The following is a 21,372-nucleotide window of genomic DNA, read 5'->3' on the forward strand; positions in this document are numbered from 1 at the left end:
GTATTTTTTCTTTCATATATGGTGAGGGGACAACTACCAAAATAACCCCACATCAACCTGCACCTTCAGAAATTAATAAGAGAGAGCAGCAATGAAAATATGCAGAATCTGGTAATTTTAATTCAGCAGCCCACCTAAGGACACTTGCTGCCTCAAAGTGGTGCTTCTTTTTCAAACTCTGGCAGCAAATCATTATTTACACACATTCACATGAAGTCACAAACAACCAGACCTAAAGAAATATTCATTTTTGTAATAACCATGGAATGATTTGTTGTTTCTGCATCTGGTTTAAACATACAAATTTCGTTTGCACAGAATAAGAACTTGTTAGAAAGCTACAACTCACAAAAAAAAAATAAAAGAAAAGTTCAATTACAACTTTTATTACATATTTGTAGTATTTTTAATTGAAAACAGCTAAAGCCTTGGAAATTGTTTTTGGAATCACTGTTGATCATTCAAAGAATAAAACACCTCATGGATTTTGAGCATTTCACTTGCCAATGACTCTTCACTGTTTTGCCCAGATATTACAGAGCTGTAACAGAATTCAGAAAGCCCCTCCAGCAGCTGTGTGCTGCCATTCCGACCTGAAAGATTCCATGCAGTGATGGAAATTAATGTACTTTGACATCCTCTGGGATTTTGGGGAACAGCTAATAAAGAAATACAACCTTTTCAGTCTATTACACAAATTTTTGGACTCAAAGATCCATGGCCAGTCTCAGGCCAGCAGTGAGACTTCCCTACCCAAGTGCCAGAAGACTCTGCCTTCTGTGTTTTAATTATCTCCCCTAGAAAGCATTTAACTAAATAGACTAAATATATTTTAATGTATATGTAATTAAATACTCTGGCCTTATAATTCAGAATTTTTAGAAGGCAACATCAATTAAATGCACAGAGCTCCTCAAAACTCATTAAGCCATAATGCTCAAAAATCCTTGGTATATTTATGACAGAATATGTTTTAATCAGCTATTACTCATATTAATCAGAGATATTTTACTTATTTAGATGCTCAAAACAACTTTCACAGCTGGTGCATCTTGTGGAAATTTTTTAGGAAGACAGAGCCCCAAGCCATCTCAGACTCACCCTGGATTTAGGCACAGACAGGGCTGAAAATGGGCACCAGAACAACCAGGAGCTGAACAGAAAGTCCTGGAGGGTTTTCAAGGTTTCTTCATTGGGGTAGCAAGAAATGAGTGCAAAGTGTCCAAAGACAAGTGGCAGGTTTGGAAATTTGGGAAACAGCACAGTTATAGTCATAAAGCTGTGTAACAAACACCAAACAAAATCTTTTTTGTTAGTAATGTGTAAGAACACTTCATAATTTTTGGAGATGTAAATCCATGTAAAGTTATGGTGAAGTAATATGGACTTTACTTTAAAAAAATTAAATATTCTGAGGCATGAGGTCTTTCCACAATAGAGCAGATGAAAGGACAGGTGATCTGATGAAAACATCTGCCTCCAGCAAAAGGGGGAAGGGCTAATGTTTCTGAGATTTTAAATTTTTCATTTATAAAATACTGGAAATAGTTTTTGGCTCCACATGACTTGACACATGCTACCACAAAGGAGTAATTGTGTACGAGAGCTTAAAAACAGAAGAAAGAAAAAAACTAAAAACTATTTATGCAGAAAACCAATCCCTAGGCTTTAATAAGGCACAGAATCACCACAAAGAGAGAAAAAAAGTTTTACCCTAATATTATTATGTACGTTTCAAATGTAGTCAGCCTTTGATCTTATTTAAATTTAAGATATGTGCTGTCTGCAACAGTAACTTCTGAACTATGCATGTTTCTTAATTCAGTGTGGGTATTTTTTGCTATCTCAAAATGCACAGTGTTGTCCAGAAGTTTGTGCCTCAGTGGCACTTCCAGGATGCCAACCGTACTCCAAGCTGAAAAATGTAAAATCTGAACTGTCACTAGTTTTAATTCACAAAAGGTAATTCTATTAATGGTTAAAGAGTTAGCAGAGTTGAACAGTGATATAAAATATGTTCAGGTTTGGAAAGACAATAAGCAATGGCAACATTCACCTCTGATAGAGATACACCAACTACAGAACCATTGAACATATTGGCATAATGGCATCATTGATAATTCCTCTGAATCATAAATTAATTTTTTACCAGATCTTTTAAGTTATATTTGTAACAACTTATTAAACAGGTCCCACTTTTACATATGTATCCTCAGGTATGCATAGAATTTATCACACAGTATCTATGACTTAATTGTCATTCAATTGGAATTAAAAATAACACACCTGCAATATGTCAGTTATAATATATGGAAATGCAGAAAAATCATATTCTGGATTGACTTTTCATCACGCTCTGAAATCTTAATTGCACCTGCAAGGTTTCAGCACACTTCTGCCTGCAGCATGAAAAATGAATGCAGTTAGAGAGTTTGGGGCCTCAGCTAAGGAAGCCAGCTGAAAACCTGGCCCACTCCATTTTGGGTCTGGCTAGGAAAATAAGAAGAGACTAAACTTCCAAATGGAGAACCATAATTCATAACTGCTGTCTTTTCCATATTTCTACACACATCATTAGTGAATAAACTGTTAGCATATGCCAATTCTTAACGCAAAAAAAAAAAAATCCTGTTTTAAAGTATAGGAAAGTAACTGCAGTGAAGATCTACATCTGGAAGTCCTGCATAATTGTGAATTCAGAAAATTCTAAGCAGTAGCTATTGGCAAATGTTGTTTCATACCTTTGGAGTAATTCAAGATTTTTCAGGATGATTTCAGCTTTTCTCCCTCAAACATAGAGAACATTAAATTAAAGCCTTACTGTTTGGCAGAAGATAACTTTAATTCAAACCAAGTGGCACCATGCACCACTGAAAATTACAAATGCAGAGAAAATTTCACCCGTAACTTTACTGCTCAGTCCTGCCTGCCGTTTTGATCATGGAAGTGTTCTTATGATGAGGACTGAGCAAATGCCATGACACCACGGTTGTAAATATTGACAACAGGTCCTATCTTGGAAGTTTTAGAACTGAAAGATCAGTGCTGGCCCCCAGTTGAAGTATGCAGATTTCAGTCAAGTATAGAATGATCAAACTGAGAAATAGACACCAAAGTGCCACATCCACAAGTCTACACTCCTACACAAAGACCAATTCTAGAGACCCTGAACCATCCAACACTGACCCTGACTGAATTTCAATGCTGTGTTCTATACAATCACAGCAAGGCTGTCGTTTTGTCTATAAGGAGGATTACTACCAAACAAAATTCTTCACATCATGCCCACTCAATGAATAGCAGATTCAATTCAGTGTTTCTTAGTTCCAAAACACTAATATGAAAGATTGGTTGGTCTGCCTTTGCCAGCTGCACAAAAATCAGCTCATGCCAAATCCAACTTAGCCCAGAACATTACTATAAACAGATCATTTCTTTGACTTTCCATAACAGAGACATTCAGGGAACTGCCTGAGCTGGAAACCAGCAGAGGGGAAAGACTTGATACATATAAAAGAAGCAGCTTGAGCAAATCCAGGCAGTGAGGTGCACTGAGATCTCTTTTCCCATTCTCATCCTAACAACACTGTCTTCACAAGGAAGGAAGATGGAGTTCATTCAGTCCTGGTGGAAATATCCAGTGGGGAATGTATCTGCAGAAAACAAGCCAGAAATACTAAATACTAAAAGACAGCTGGCTTTCTCTGAAAATTTTTGTGCTAGAAATCCTTGAGCACTATTTTTTATTAGACATCCATTTTATGTGTTAGTCACACTGTGTTCAGGTTGTGCTACAATGCCAGCTCAAATATTAAACAGCAATATTGCTTTATTCTCTCTTCTCCCAAAGTTGACTTCGAGAGATCCAACTAATTTAGGTTTTTATCTTATTTTGCTCACAGAATCCTTCTAACTGTGAGAGCAGAAAAAACGGGAGGGCACTGTCCTGTTCCTAGAGGAAGTTTGAGTGCTGCAATCACAGAACTGCAGGATCTAAAATAATCTTCAAAACCCTTCTGCCCAAAGCTTTATTTGAAACTGCATGGATAAAAAAAGTCTCAGAAAGAGAAACAGCTGTATCAACTCAAGAGTGTAGATAATGCAAACAAAAAACTCTTTTTTTTTTTTTTTCTGAGAGGATGAAGGATTTTCTAGAATATATTTATAGGAATATGGCATAATTTACCAGTGTTTATATATTCAGAGCTCAGATTTTATCTGTGGACAAGTCTGCAACACCTAACAAATCCATATAGGAATAAAAGATTTCTACCAAATCTCAGAAGTATGATAATATAGATGAATCATCTGACTTTTACTTTCAAACAAGGAAAGCTTCTTAGCTTTAAAGTACTATTCCAATTCATATTAAATATTTCTTTTCAGAGTAACTCTTTCCTCTCGTTTATTATTTATGTTTTTCTCAAGGCTCCCTCTGTTGCATCATTTGTTTCCTGTATGCAACCAGCTCTGTTAAATTCCTGCTGAGCAGAGGATGACATTTCTTCATTCTTCATGTAGTTTCCACAATCTCTCAGATTCCCAAGCACATTCAAGAAGGCTTTTTTTTTTTTTCTCTACAACTTATTTGATTAAGGCAAGATATTCACAGTTTCAGCAATCTCCCCTGTGCTCTCTGCAATACAAACAGCCTAGGTTCCCCAGCTGCAGTTCTGAGTTGTTCCATTTTAGTTTTCTCATCCAGGAGTAGATCTGTTGTTCAAGACTATTTTCCAATTGCTACCAACCATCCCCAGTTGTGATGTGTCTGGCAGCACACCCTTACATCTGCTGACAAAAAACAGCACTAGAGGCACAAAGTGTGCCAGAAAAGCAGAATTTCAGAAGGCATGCCTATCTATTGTCTATTTTATGATCAGTTATTAGGTCATGTGTCACCAAGACCAACAGGTTCTGGAAAATACCAGTGTCCCAGCAACCAACAGTGGACTGGAGAAACTAACAGAGAATATCTCTACTTGCACAGAGAAGTTTAAGATCTTCACCACTGAATACCAAAGGCCTCTTCACACTAATGGGAGAAATAAAATACCGGCCTTTATTAAAATGTGTGCGCTCATACAAAATTTCTCCTTGACATTTTACAAGTATTGTAGTTTTTCCCAGAAACCAAGACCTATACGGCTCAGAACTCAAATGATAGTTTTGTTTGGGGAAAAAAAACCCCAAAACCAAACACTTTATTTCCTTTTCCCACCTGCTTTATTGTTGAGAAATCCATAAGAGAAAGGAAATCTCCTCTCCTGATGTATTTCCTACGCTCATTAACAGGAGTGACAGGTCCCTCATGGGAAAGGGGGGGACTCCAGCACGACGTGCTTCTCCTACTGGGATATCGACCCCTTTTCAGAAATTTTGGCTGCCAACTGCCAAGACTGGCCCAAGAATAAGGAACAAGGCTCAGACTGTCACTGGAGCCTGTAAGATTCCTTCCAATTGCTCATTCAGCCACTGGTGCAAAGGAATTCCCGAGGTGACAACAGCCTCTGGACACTGCGGCAAAACAAACGAACGAGGAGGCAGACAAAGGTCGTTAGTGTTCATTAGAGCTGGAAAACACACTGACTCACCACTGCAGCAATGAGATGCCTCTGCCACATAATTGCTATTCCAAACTTACCCGGATACAGTTAAATCACAAAAAAAAAAACAAAACTCAGAGGCCAGAAAGACCTGGTAGGTCTTCCAGTCCACCCTCCTGCCAGTGCAGATGATTGTGAGTCTTCTGTATCTGCATCAGATAAAAGATCCAGGGCTGCAGGCAGTGTGTGGGGTCTGGTTTCCATCCAGCCCCAGACTTTAAACAAAATATAACTGGACATTCATTTTGGTCAAAACCCCACAAGTCTCACTACAGGTACAAAAACACAGACTTTTACATAAGGCTTGGATGAGTCCTGCCAGACACAGACACATCTGGTCACATATTTAAGGCCTGAAGGCAAGGCAAAAGCTTTAGAGGCTCTCTATTACTAAATGTTTTTCCCAATAAAATGAGAGTGAAACATTAGTAAAGCCTGTCCATCACTGACAATGTAGCATAACAGACCTACACTGGTAGAACGGGGTATGCCAACAAAAACAAAACAGGTTTTACTGATTCTAGATCTTCTCATTTCCTAAATTCTCTGGCAAAAAAATAAGATCTGGCCTCTTCACTTCCAAGAATTTATAAACATGCATACCTAATGAAGTAGCTAGGACAACCATGGTATGAGCTACAACACACAAATCAGGTTAGGAGCTGCATTTGGAAGAAGGGTGGTTTTGACTTTCCACTGCACCGTACATTTAAAGAAATGTAGCATATTAAAAGCATGAAGATTCTAAATTAAAACACTGCTCTCACACCACAAAACCAGGATAGTACTAGAGCAGCAATACTGCAAGGATTTGTCTTTCAAGAAATTTTAATATATGAAGATGACATGATAAGAAAATATTGATACTAAAGATTTTGGCAGTAAAGAAACTTCTGTTAGAAGTAAGTTTTGACAATTCTTTGAATCTAAAAGACCTATAAGTACTAAAATGTCATCTGTCTATCCATGTGAGATTTAGCTTTGGCAGTGTTTCAAAAGTGAAAAAACCACTCTTTGTTATATATTTTCTCTATGACAATGTATTTTCAAAGCTGTCTAAGAGGTCATATTCTCTCGAGAAGAACAGTAAGATAGGTATCAGTTACAGAAATATTAGCAGAAAATAGTTTTAATATGCACAACAGTCAATGGGTCAAACTGTGGATAAAAGCACAATCTTGACTTTATCGTCAAGATTTGAAACTTAAAAGCTTTCAAATAATTTCTTCAGTTCAGACATTCATTGCTCTGTTCAAGCTGAATTAAACAAACCACTTGAAATCTAAGCTGGAATCTAATCTCCACATAAATTTGTCTATTGTTAAGTGATGTCATTATCACAACCCCTCCCCTTTTTCTTTTACTTTTTTTTATTATGGACTATTCCACATACAGGTCTGGAAAATGGAGCTCTCTGGCTCATAGGACTATATTTTTTAAAGCTTTAAATATGAAAAGGAGAGAGAGAAGGTTAGAAAACAAAGCAAGACAAGCAGTGCACTAATTATTCATCCCTAACCTCTTCCAAACCACTGCAAAACTGTTAAAAGTTGCCTGAGCTGTTCTTACGCAATACAGCTTTGGTCTTTTTTAGCCACAGGATTAAAAAACACCTTTAAAAGTGGGGCTCCACATCAAATAATAGGAGATTTGTACTTTTTTTTTTTTTTTTTTTGGTATGAAAACAAATGATCTTTAATTTACATTGAAAAAAATTCCTGCGAAAAAATTATTCACTAACTGCAGTTGGTGATCCATCCAACTGTGATGATTCTGCCAACTGTGCTCAGCTGATAAAGACATTAAAATAACAAGAAATTATTACATCTAATTTTCTGAGTACTTACAGATTCTTGGATTTGAATGCTTCGGCAAAGTGCTGCACACTCTGAAGAGAAGCAAGGTCTAAGGTCATTGCCTCTACCTTGGCTTTATGCTAGAACAAGAGAAAATATAAAAAAAGATAAATAACAGCAAGTTCAGTTCACAGTATCACATTACAGTAAATGTGTTATGAAACTTGTCTGATTCCCTTGTTTAACATTATAACCCCAGAGTGAATACAAATCATCAAAAGGGATGGACGAGCACAACATTTAGTGCCAAAAGTAGCATTTGTGATTTGGTGATTCTGCTAAAAACATACACAGTGTAATGCACAGCTTTATGTAATGCAATGAATCGACTCAAGGCAGTGTTAAGGTAAATAGGAATCTTTTTACTTTGATTTTGATGGTGAAACTTATGTAACTCATGAAATAAAAAGTAGAGTAAGAGCTATTCTTGATACATGCTATTTTTTAGGTACCATACCAATAGGAAAAGCAATCAGTAAATACTCTATAGAAAACAGCTAACTTGATATTGATACATATTTCTCCAAAAAAATCTATTTTTTATAGTAGGTGATATAAATGACAGTATAAAATGACAACAGAAAATAACAGATCAGTCTACACAGTGCTTTATACAATAAGAGTTTACCAGGGCATGTCATAAGTGCACTTCCTTGTGAGGGTGGGGAAGCCCTGGCACAGGCTGACCAGAGAAGTTGTGAACTCATCTCTGGAAGTGTCCAAGGACAGGTTGGACAGGGTTTGGAGCAACCTGGGATAGTGGAAGGTGTCCCTGCCCATGGCAGAGGGTTGGAATAAGATGGGCTTTAAGGTCCAACCCAAACCATTCTGTGATTCTGTATCTTCAAAAGAAATTCTGTATATAACTAAAGCCAACTTTTCACCTAGGAGAGAAAAACTATCCCAAAACACAATTTTCAGCTTTAAGTTCCTGTTTCCAAATATTTGGAAACTCCAGATCTCAGAACAAAATGAACCAAAAGCTTATGTCCATCACAACTCTGAAGACATCACAGAACCAAGTAGCTGATGGTTGCAATAGGAATCTGCTGGGATTACAAGGTCATGAGCATTGCTGCAGGAATGAAAGGACAGCAGCACACAAGTCAGCACAGAAGGAAGCCAGGAAGAGTCTCCTATTGTCCCCCAAGCTCAAGTGATCCATCTGATCTCCCCATTTCATTACATCTGGCACTTTTTCCCTACATCTGTTTTCTATTTTGCTAGTACCCATTCTGCCTGCTACAACTACCTTACAGGTTTGGTTTAAGCAGAGTATCACTCCAATTCCTCTTGTCCCATTCCAGCCAGACTTATCAGGACAGCAAAATAAACACAACTAAAATTTCCACAGGTTCAGTCTTCATAGGAAATATCAATTGCTGGAGTCGGAAAATGCTAAACCAAACTTTGCTACAAAGAGTTTTTTTACCCCGACAAGAGGCACATCATTCTGGAATTCATTTTGCCCCACTAGGTAAATACTTTCTTCTGTTTGATGGTCAGAGACTTGAGAAAGATGCTGCTGCCTTGCATTGTGCAATAGAACTGCAGAACAATTTCTCCTCAGCTGTGCAGTTCAAAGCTGTTTACTCACTACAGAAGTGCTGTGCATACTTGGGTTTACTTTGCCTCTGCCTTCCTCAGTTGAAACATTCTCCTGACTCTCCCAAGGGTAAAAGGACAAGAATGGTACAAATACAGGGACATAAGAGGGTCAAAAACAGACTAGACCACAAGCTGTCAGCTACTGTCCTCTTGGGGACAAGGATTCAAGTCTACACAACATCACTCAGGTAATGCTTTTCCTCTTGGTGTCACACATTAGGCTTCTGCTACTCATTCTGCATGATTATGATTTAAAAATCATAGTTGTTTTTTTTCAACTTTCTCCCTGCTTTTGCTGTTTAAAACCCTGATGGTTGCAGGCTGTATTTCCTTCATATGCACAGAAGGCACATACTGAGCACAGACACACACATTTACTCTGTTTTCTTCACAGGAAAAACTGGAGCATGGGGCATCCAAAGCACTCAAAACCTGACACTTCAGCTTCTGAAGGCACTCAAGAAGCCAAGTGTGAATGTTTTCTCCAAGCACAACTGGGGAAGAAATCAATTTAATTTACCATACGTTAAAGTTCCCCAACTTTTTTGTTTCAGATTCTCCCTTCAACTGAGAATCCAGCACCTCTCTCCCCACAGAGGTTTTCTGTAGACTGCAGCCTGAGACTGTGAAATGCTAAACCTCTTGTATCGATTCATCTTTATTCCAAATTTTCCCACTGTTACTTATATCACAATACCTTTTTTAAAAAACTCTATGAATAAGGCAATATATTTGCAAGGTATGTTCTTAATAATGTAAGAATATCTCCATTGGTGACAAGTAGAAGGTTCTATGTTTGTTTTCTTACAGTAGCTCAGAATTACCTCTGTTATAATGTTTTCCCTCTTTCCCTAGAAGCCTAGGTGTCACATATTGTGATATGCATACAAGAGCACAGGGGGTTTTAAATAAAAAATAAAACTAAAAATCATTTTTGCTAAAAGGCATCTTAACTGTAATTGTTCTCTGCAGTCAGAACTGATTGTTAATGGTATGCTGTAAATCCTGATCTATTGTGTCATAATTGTATTATGCTGATGTCTCTCACTACTTCACTTTGCATGTTTTCAGTACTGAATTATGCCTCATTTTAAGATGTGGAACCTTAAATGAGACTTGCCACCTTTCCAAATACAGGAGACAGTCTTTAAACTGCCATCACCAAATCAATACACTAAAGCAGGAAACTCCAGAATTCTGAAAATTAAATCGACAAAAGGTATTAATGTTCCCTCTACTACTTTATTTTCAATTACATCATTTAAGAAAAAAGTAGATAATGAAACAAGTGTAGAATAATTTAAAGAGCTCTTTTCAAAACCACAGGATCGTAACTGTGTGGTGCCACTGAAAGGCTGTGCAGAATGAACTGCTGTCCTTGCTGCAGATACCCAGGAAAAATGTCCCAACTGCATCCAGAAGTGGCCAGAGGAGAAAAGACACAAGGGGTGGGCACACTTCTGCTGTCTGCTGACCCCTGTGAAATCCAGGTCAGCCAGAACCAGCTAAGAGTTTTGAGTTTGGGATGGGGTATTTGTATTTCATGAAGCCAAATGAGCAGTTCAAGGTTAACAATGTCCAGGCATCAACGTGGTGCCTCTGAAGAAACAGCCAAAGGTAAACCAATCTCCAGTTCCAAACAAGTTTTCTTCTAAACCCGATGCAATAACACTTTGAAAAGTGCAAAGAAAAAATTTATCTTATATTTCATGCTTCACACCCAGTTCTAAGAGCCTTTCATCAATATTTCCAGGTAAGTTTCATTACTCTACACAACCCCAGAAAACAGCTTATTCAGTTTTGTATGTAAGCTGCTCCCTATTGGAGCAAAAATATTAAAAATGCTTAAGTGCAATTGGCTATACTTTGCACTCATGCTAGAAAAATGCTTATTGAGCCAGAAAGTAACACAAAAGTGAAAACCCCCAGAAAGCCAGCTATTTCACTATATGCAATGCATTCACTTTACAGCTTAAAAATTGTTTAAAAATGAACACTGCATGGTAGAGTAGTTTGGCAGTAAACATGATTGTGCATTTGTGTCTTGGTATTGAAGAAGGAGCCTTTTTTCATAGTGAATTTTTCATTCAAATGTAAGTGATGATTTACGTTAAATATAGGTAAAGCATAGCTACATTTTCCTGAAGGATTGCAAGGAAGTGAAGAGCAGTACAATAAGTTGAAGCATAAAAGCTTTCTCTGTCATAATATTTATTATAATGGCATATAAAATAGCTGAAATAAATAATAGATGACTAAAAGTAAATTCATATGATAAAGAATCTTTCAGCAGACACCATTACTTCTGACTGCTCCAGTTTCATACAGAGTTGAAGAGTCTTAATAAATATGCTGTAGCCCCTGTATCTTATGTAAGTACAAGTCATTTTGTGAGGGCCTGCTTATAATGCACCATATAGTGGACACTACATAATTTACTGTATAATTTTACTCTCAGAAAATAGTGTGTGTACATCTTCAATATTTAAAAGTCCTTAACTCAAAACTGAATAGTTAGCACAACAACAGCAATGTCTGACTTTGAGGAACTGAAAGTAGAATCAATTGGTAAAAAAGAGGTTTAATTTAATACAGAAAAATCTTCATGACAACATCTTGGAATGCAGAGAGTTCTGATAGGCTGTCTGAGAAAGAAAATCTTCAGGGGAAAAAAAAGAATTTTACATCAAAGCTGATGAAAAATCTGTGGAATTATCTGAAAATAGGTAAACAACTAACCAAATCTCAGCATGTGACAAAGCAATGCCCAAATAAACTGCTATTTCCATGTTGAGGAGGGAGCAGGGGATGTTTTAGAAGCACATCTGACAATTTGACACATAGCTTATGACAGTGAATAGCCAGTGCCATGCACTATTTATGGGGGTACCTAATGGGGAAAAAGGCTTTCACTCAGGATTAGGACTGCAAATATTATTGTCCCTAATGTAGTAAATGTTTGGTACTTCATGCAAAACTGTATTTATGCAATGGCAGCTTCACCTGGTTCTGTGCTCTGAATGCTCTGCAGCTCCTTGGGGCTGATGGGGATGGATTCATCCCACTGCTCCTAGAGCAATCCAGCACCTCTGGTAGCTGCTTTAGCCATGTCTTCTTCTGCCACCTTTGGGGTACCTCAATAAAGTTCATTAGAAGACCTTGTGGTGGAACATTTTTAAACTCATTTTTCTATTTTTCTCCCTCCTCCTCCCCCCAATATCAGCAGTATTTGTGCAGCACTTTCAAATTTCCACTAACTTTATGCAAGACAACACAAACCAATTTCCCCAATATTAACCATTTTACTAATCCATTTATGAAATATACAAAGAAATAGCTTACATCCTTCATGAAAATCAGAGATGAAAAGGATTTCCTTTCATCAGAGAAAAAATAGTAATACTTGGGTTCACTATTTCCTGATGTGTCTGTTTTATCTGTATTTTGGTTCTAATTAAAGTGTATTTAAAGTGGTGTAAATTTTTCCATTATTCTTCTTGCTCAATCCTGTCATAGTCTGATGCTGTGTGTGACCTCTCCCAAAACCTTAATTTGTAAAGCCTGGTTCTCCCTGCGTAAGTAACTAGATCTTCCTGATCTTCACAAAAATGGAATTCCTGCAGGGGTTGCCTTCATCCAAGTCAAGAGACCTGCACACAGATCAAGATTTAATGGGTCAGTGCAAGCCTGCAAACTGCTCAGATTACTGATCAGCCTTGGACCAACATTTTATCATGAAGAATAAATTATTAGTGCCATGGTTTTCTTTGTCTCTGTCCCTTCTCCAGAACAATTATGGATGTTTGGCAGAGAACAGTGTTTATCTTTCTGGCATCATCTACAACTTACAGGCCTCTTCAGAAAAACCTGAAGGCCTCAAGCTGTTGTAGGATTGCCCTGCAAGTGGAAGTCTAAACGTTGCAGTTGTCCCCACACACAAAAAACTTGAACAAACATCTGAACTAGAGATTTAATGTTGGCTCAGCTGGGTTATAAAAGCAACAGAGATGTCTGGATCCTCCCTTAGATGGAGATTAAATGTAAAACACATGAGCCTGAAATTCTGAAGGTGAGAGATGTGGAAAAGTGATAAGGATGGCCTGATAGGAAGCAGTTCAGCTCCTGAGGATGGCACACACCAACTTGGCATTTACTACTCACATTGAAACAAATCACTGTTCACAGCAATATTTTTTCCTTCATCCAAATACTTAACTTTAAAATCCAAATACAAAAATGGGACTCAAATCTCCAGGTACAGTTTGTATATTTGACTTATCATGCAATCACCATTTTAAATTTCCCAATAGTTTTAGAACTTTATCTCTTTCTATTAGCAAATGTCTACACATACACTCATTCGTTTCTTTGTGGTTGCTTCATTTTTCAGATTTTAATATCCTTTTTTAATAAATCTTCTGTAATAAATACCACTTACCACTACAATAAGTAATAATGTTATTTCATAATCTTTACATTAGTTAACTCTTAGATCAGTATCTCTGAAAATTTGGCCTTTCATATATTCTGAAGATAATTATAAAGGAAAAAAAGGGAAAACATCTGCATTTTTTTATTGAATTAATATCTTCAGTGAAGTAAACTATGCCCCAGCAATCCTAAATCATGGTTATAAAGAGCAAAAGAAGTCATTCTCCTAAAGATATTTCAAAAATTATTTATTCCATAACCAGAGAGAACAAAAACATACAAAAACTGCTGAACTGTAATTTCAGAATACTTCATTTAGTAGGCTCCAAATGCACTGATTTTTCCTGGATGCACATGGTTCCATTGCACACAGGACACATTTGCTTCAATAACAAGAAATTATACGTATTTAAACAAAAATCTATTGTAGATTTTGGCAATAAGAATTTGTTCAGCTCTTAATGCACGTGAACTGTGGGTAATTAAATGGGAGCCTACTTTTAGCTGGATTTTTTTTTTCTTTCCCTGGATATAGATCACTTCTTTCCGTCTCCAAACACCCATTCCTGTAAAGCTCATTTGAATTTATCTTGGGGAATCTCAAATAATCTTGGCAATATATAACATCATGTGTATGGTTTACTATTCTAATAAACATATCTCCTTGTTTAGAGAATGATCAAGGGAGCCTGGGAACATGTAACAGAATCTCAGCTGTGGAGAGCCTCCTATTCAGATGCTTTCAATTCCTTTCATTCTGCAAGATTCGAAGCGATAGCAGAATGCATTTTCCAAGAGAGCAACAAGGCAAACAGCATCGGGATAATTTAGAAGCTACAGGCTTTTTTCTTTTTAAAAACTCCCTCCTTTTGAAGTCTTTAAGAATAAATAAACCCAGTTCGTGGGTTTTGCTGAGAAGGGAGCCATGTAGGAGGCAGCAGGGTAAAGGATTTGTTGGAAATGGCAGAAGCTGGGGGGAAAAGGAGAATTTCTAAATGGACTAAACCAGTCACATGCCTATTGCAATACATTATTACCATTCTTAATTAACCATAAAATCGAAGAGGTGTTGTCCTATACGTCCATCTCCACACACAGTGGTTTACAAAACTTACAGCAGGATTGAACATGCAGTTGTCACAGAGAGAAGGGAGGGCAGCATCCCTCCTCCAGATGACAAACAAGAGGAGAAAAGCATGATGGTCAAAAGGGCAACAATGTTTAAGTAAATACAAAATGAACCCTTTTTCCCTGTTCTCTCATGATCCATAACCATAAGCTACGTTGTTGCCTGAAAGTGCAGACATGCACTGTGCAGTGCATTAATCCTTCAAACACTAACAGATGCTGGCAGGGATTTAGGCTGGAATGTATTTACAAAGTGACAAATTATGTTCCGTATTATACAGAGAGAGAAAGAGCACCCACAAATAGGCTGATAAATGTCAGCTGCAGTCACGACAAACGGTTTATTTTTATTATACTGTAACCACAAATGTTTTTTGCAGGGAGGCCCAAAGATTTATTTGTTGCAGGAAAAAACAAGATTATATATGACACAAAGTAATAACTGTGAGATCACTGATGTTCTGGGCAGCTTGCCCTCCTGGAAGCTGTGTTCAGATTGAAAAATGTTGCTTAAAAATGGTATGTTATATGACACAAAATAAGTAGTTCATAAATCTGTATTGAAACAATAACTAATAATTAAAGACAAGTCTTAGGACACGTCTCCTGCAAGTCAGAAAGGGAAGCATACTCTTTCCTTTAGTGGAACGTTGCAAATGAAGTAACAATATTAAAACAAATCTGATGAAATTGTTTCAGGTTAAAAACCAAGTGCTGTAATTGTGAGACGGGAGCAGAGATCCTTTCCAACGCGGTCAGAGCGCGGCGGCGGAACAGCTCCTGCAGCACAATTAATTGGCAGAATAGTGACGTCTGCAGGTTTACAAATGCATTGCAGCTATTTGGGAGGATGGCAGAGCCTGACAAGGGATTTAAGGTACAGTTCTTTCCCCCCACTCTTAATATTAGGAAAAATAAAAATGTTAATATGGTTAAAAGTCATCGCTTCTGTACTCACGAATAATGTCAGGATGCTTCAACGTAAGTAGAAATAAATATATGAGACAAAGAAATGAAAGAACTGAATAATTAGCTATTTAAGCCATTTTAATTGTCAGTTCATGGTTACAATTTCCTAGATTTAAACAATATAACACTGATAACTTACAGAACAGTATCCTCAAAGAAATAAACACATACACAAACTCTTTTGTTTCCCCAGCTGTTCACATTCCCAAGCTAAGAGATGCATTGAAAATGGTCACATTGATATGTGTGTAATTTTAGAAAGTGAAATAAAAGGACTGAATCACATTAGTAAAGATTTCTTGTACAAGGGTTGGCAGGATCAGCTTCTTAATATACACTCAATATACACAGTATAGACTTGAACAAAAATATGAAGTCTTTCTGCATGCACAGGAAAATATCAGCACCAGAATATGGAAACCTGCCCTTCTGCCACCTGAGCTGTGCTCACAAAAGGAGGAAGCTTTTCTCTACTTTCTTTTTAAAGAAATGCAGCGTGACAAAGAATACATGAACAAAATAAACACAAAGGCTGAAATTAAATTTGTGCGCAAACGTGGCCCATCTCGGGAATCACTGACATAAACCCAAACATCGTTCAATAGGTGAGGTAATTCCAAGGTTGTCTGAAAAGCTGAGATCAAAGTGTATTTTACAGATGCCCAATGGGGCAGCCCCAGACAGGAGGGGTCAGAAGGCCACGTCCCATTGTTCTAATAATTAAGAAAGTTTAAAATGGCTTTAAGTGTAGACATGAAAAAAGTTCACAATCAAGTGTCTCATTTTTAAGCACTATCAACACAAAAAGCTTTGAAATTTTCATTTCCTAAATAGACATCAATTTTCTGATAAAATTTTGATCTCAACAAAAGTAATCTAGAAAATAATTCTCTCATGCAGCAGTATAGAGGGAGAGCAGGCAGTCTCTCATCATTAAAATTACTAACACAATTGTTTCCTAAATACAACTTGTGTATGAACAATATGGTCAGAAGGATGAAGAATATGCCTTAAAAATTATATTTGCACAGGTATTTGTACATAAAAAACAAGGAAGTGGTGCCAGGACAGCAAATAAAGCATCAGGAAAAGCATAACAACCACCTACTTCCAACTTTAACTATTTGCCTGAAGAATAGGTGTGCGAGATTAATACAAATACTCTACAGACAAGAGGAAAAAAATACTTGGAAAAAAAACCCCAATGAGCCCCACTATCTTTCCCCTTTATAAAGGAAGAAAAACCCCTGAACACAAAGAGCTGAACATAAGAGAAGTTTCTGAGCAATACTCTCTCTACTGGACAGAGAGACTCTTCAGATGCCTTCTGCAATCCTGCAACCACAAGTGTTAATGCCAAGTTTTAATGCAGCCATTCGATTATTAACTTGCTTTTAATTTAAAAGATATTGTTACATAGCTAAATAACCAGGCACATATTCTACCTTGAAATTTTGGGTAGCTTAGGCTTTTCCCCAATGTTAAGGTAAATACTGGCTGTACCTACCTGAACACCTGAAAAAATAGCAGGTACTGTATATCTTACCCATATGCCACATGCAAAAAATGTAAAACATATTAAAAAAAAAATTCAAAAAGAAAATTTCCAAGCAGATGTTTATAAACAGAAGGTAACGGATAAAAACCCAAACACAATGCTGCATTATGTTACATGATTCACTGATGAACCCATTGGAACTACAGCAAAAAGCCCTTCTGGAAAACTTCCAGAAATTAAAAGGTGCAAACAAGCTGCCTAATACCCTTGCGTAGACTGAATTCTTATGAAGAAAATAAAGTTTATTGTCTGGAAACAGAGAAAGCATGAGGAAAGCACTAAAGCAATGGAGGTGAACAATTAGACAGATGTTCACTTAAGGAAATAAAGAGAACAGAAGAAGCCATCACTGAGGAATTTTACGAGAAAACTGACAACTCTGCACCTCATCAAGGGCACTGCTAAAGTTAAAGCCACTGAAGCCATTTCTCCTCAACTCCAGTATAACTGCTGACCTTGCAAAAGTCTGCATTTAGCAAATGTGGCTTAGGAAAATAGCATTAGACTTTTCATTCTACTATTTTTTCCCGAAGTCCATTTATATACCCTACTGTATATTTCAAGAAAATTAACTTTATTTCCTTGTGTAATATTACATGTACTCTGAATTTATTTCCTAGCTATGCTCAGGTATCAGGAAAACCTCTACTTGCAAAACGTTTGTTACCTAAGTAAAATTAAATACTGTCAATTACATCTGAGATTCATAAAAGCATATATAGCTGGATAGCCGGACTGGCTTTCACTTAATATGATTATATATCTGTTTCTAAAATAGTCAGAGTTTGCATAAGATACAATCTGGCAATTTGGACATGTTTTAGAACTTAGAACATTTGGCATTTAACTACTGAATGAAAAATGGAGAAAAGGCATATTTTGTTGATAAACTGCCTCATAGAGTAAAAGGATATGGCCAAACATGCAGGCAAAAGGAGAAGCAATTAATAATAAGATGCAAGATTTTTTGTCAAGGACAGAAACCTTATTCTACTGTGCTCATGCAGGCAGAGGTACAAATGTAATTTGTTCCACAAATGTATGCATCTCTTGCTTTAAATGTAGTTTAAAAATTCTTGTTTCTGACAATACTTCTCTTGCAGATTTTCAGGAAAAAAAATAACCTTCAAATCTCAAGTGCATAACTGATTACTCCTTTTGTCTACTTATGTATTTTCAGAAATTACTGCCAAAGAAATCAGAAAATCAGGATCACTAACAGAACTTTCTTGAGTGCACCAGGCTGCTTCCCACAACATTCCCCAGTTGTTCCAGAACTAAATACAAACACAACACCCATCACCTTCCTCACAGTCCAGGGTACACAAATATCAGAAGTGGACCCAGAATCGTGCAGCTACCCCTCAGCACAGGAAACTGCACACATCCAGCCTGCTCAGTGACATTATTGGCACAATTTGGGTTCTAGGGATAGGGAGGCACAAGTTAAAAGCTATGTCCTTATCTAAATATTACTTGTACACAAAGCAAACAGAAATCCTATGAAGCAGATATTTATAAAATAGCCCTGGTCTTTACCAGCCCCAGTTCCACTGACAAGAAGGGGCAGCTGCAAATGGGTTTGCAGCATTTGCAATGCAATCAGGATTGGCCCAGGTCTGCAGGGGACAGCCTGCACATTTCCCACACACTGAGGTTTGAAAGTTCTCAATAACTCGGGAGAAATCCACAGGAAAATTTCATGATTCACATTTTAAATAATATAAAAGATGTGGAATGTGATTGATTTCACACTAGAGAGAATTGAAATTACAGTTATGGGATACGTTTTTTTCATGTACTGTAAGGTCAAGTAATAGTAAATAATTAATGAATTATGAAACAAGTTTTCCATAAGGCAACACATAAATTCTATTCAATAAGATCTAAAAGTGTAGTTACACCAAAAAGCCACATAATATATCACAAAATGAACAAAATGCATGATGCTGAGGAATAAAGGGGGGCTGCCATTATATTGGAATAACAGTTACTCTTGTGGAATATAAATAAGATCTTTCCATACATACACAGCATTTTCATAACTTTTACATCTCTTTATCTACAGGAAAAAGAAAAGAAAGGATTTTCAGCTTTTTCTGTCGTTGGTTTTTGTAGCAAACCTATTTCCTCACCTCTCCAGCAGTCAGAGAGGCTCTCATGCATTGGGGAGTAGAATGATGAAGTGGATCAGAGTCTGGATGAAACCACAGGGCTCCTTCTCTGATCCTACAACTGATTTGATTTTGGGCTAAAATCAATGAGTTGCTGATCCATACTCCCTCTTTACCAGCATAAATTTCACATTCTGTGATGCTCAGGCTGTCTCCTAGAATTTAGCAGAGTGCACAATGTGATATTGTAGTTATCCTGCTTAGACCTCTGAGGGTCACTGACATACAATCAGCAACCTGAATGGGATGTCAAAACAGAAACACCAAAACATTGCCTTGACACCATAAAATCAGTTGAATTTTGAGATATCTGGATTAGTAGATAGAAAACTTTTTTCTCCATCTCTATAAAAATCTGTTCTGACTCTAATAATAATGTTCTGACCTGTAAGACCATGAGATCCTGAATTATCTTTCCTGCAATAAGAAAAAGGTTTTGCTTAAAGATGACAATATTCTGGATTTCAGGTTCAACTATGGTGAAATATTACATACAGAAAAGGACCAAGGGGAGGAGAAAACAATTATCAGCATTTGAGGAATGTTTTTCTTATTTAGGGTGGCTGCTTAAAGTCACTTCAAATTTTCACACGGTCTATTAAAAAAAAATTAAAAAAACAAAGAGGCAGAGTTTCTGCCAAATTTGTGTATCAAATGCAGATAATTTATCACATCTACTTCATAAAGAATCATTACTTAAAGACCTGAAATAATTCAAAATCAGAATTTAGGTGTCCAACAGCAACTGCCTCACCATAAAATGTCCTTGGTTTGGGTCTCAGTAACTGCAGGTGAGGACCAAGCAGTGACAGCACACACAGTAAAAACAGAGAGTAACTGAGATCATTAACAAGCACCATCATCTGCAGAGCAATAAATGTTCACCAACAACCAGCACTAGTGTAAATATAAGGAGCTGGAACCCAGTCCTACCAAAATATATCAAATTCCATTTAGATGTAATTTGATCCATGAACACCCCATGGCAACATGCTGTGCTGTCCTACCAGGCTGAAAAATAAAACACTGAAGCAGAAATTAACGCTTGCTTTTTTTGGTTTTTTGGGGGTTTTTTTGTTTTATTTGTGGGGGGTTTTTTTTGTTTGGTTGGTTTTTTGTGAGTTTTTGTTGTTGTTGCTGTTGTTGTTGTTGTTTTACTATTCTAATGGTAGGCTTGCAACTTTTATTTAAAAACAAAATTCAAGGAAATCTAGAACAGATTTTACCTCTTTCTCTGGAAGAAGTGTTAACTTGCAAAGACTTACAGCAGTTTTCAGAGATGTTTCAAATAGCATCTTAAATAATGCAATTACCAAGAAGTGGCTTACAAAGACTCAGTAAAAATGCAAAGGCAAATTTTCAATGCACAGCCTTCTAAACTTCTACAATAGATTTTATAAATAGTTTTATACCATCTAATGCTGAAAGCAGTTAGAACTGGGCAGGTTTTCAGGAGAAACCCATGGTTCCTGTGCTGTGCTCCACAGAATATGGTAAATATTACAGAATCCTACAGTTCTGGCAGCATTTTCAGGTACAGTTTTCACAGCCATGAGGAACCTTCCAGAACGTTTTCAGAGCTCACCATGACACAATGCCTGTGAACTTTGGAGTTAGATATTTTTCTCATGTACTTGTATCTCGAAAAGCCCAGGACCACCATCAATTTCTATTTTTAACTACACATCTGACAAAGTTAACTAAAAATAGTCATTTTTCTCCCCTCCTATGACACCATTCAGCACAATTTTTTAGTCTTTTTTACTTTATTCTGTTTTCTCCAATCTAAACAGCAAATTTGACCAGTTAAAGAACACTGAATTGCACAAGGTTCCACAGAGCATTTTGAGGCATGACTCACTAATTCTCTCAGGCCCGTGCAAAAGCATGTGCCAAGAAAATAAGCAGAGGCTTATATTTATAAAACTTTGATTGAGTAGGCAATTTTAGGAAGACAGAGACAAGCTTAAAAAAAATGAAAAGTCTCCAAAAATACTGGATTTTGTTTTAAAAAATCAACAGCATCCATATAATCAACTAAATCA

The 21,372-nt window shown here is 36.9% G+C and overlaps 1 protein-coding gene across 2 annotated transcripts in view; it reads right to left on the reverse strand.

The window, feature by feature from the left end:
* Positions 1–21,372, reverse strand: part of WWOX (WW domain containing oxidoreductase) — a 476,595-nt gene that overhangs the window by 376,509 nt on the left and 78,714 nt on the right. For both annotated transcript variants that reach the window (XM_066327560.1, XM_066327562.1), the window contains exon 6: positions 7,451–7,539. In XM_066327560.1, the coding sequence (XP_066183657.1) occupies positions 7,451–7,539 (89 nt within the window). The remainder of the gene's footprint in view (positions 1–7,450; positions 7,540–21,372) is intronic.

Source organism: Sylvia atricapilla, chromosome 12, assembly GCF_009819655.1.
Source record: "Sylvia atricapilla isolate bSylAtr1 chromosome 12, bSylAtr1.pri, whole genome shotgun sequence".
Taxonomy (NCBI): Eukaryota; Metazoa; Chordata; class Aves; order Passeriformes; family Sylviidae; genus Sylvia; species Sylvia atricapilla.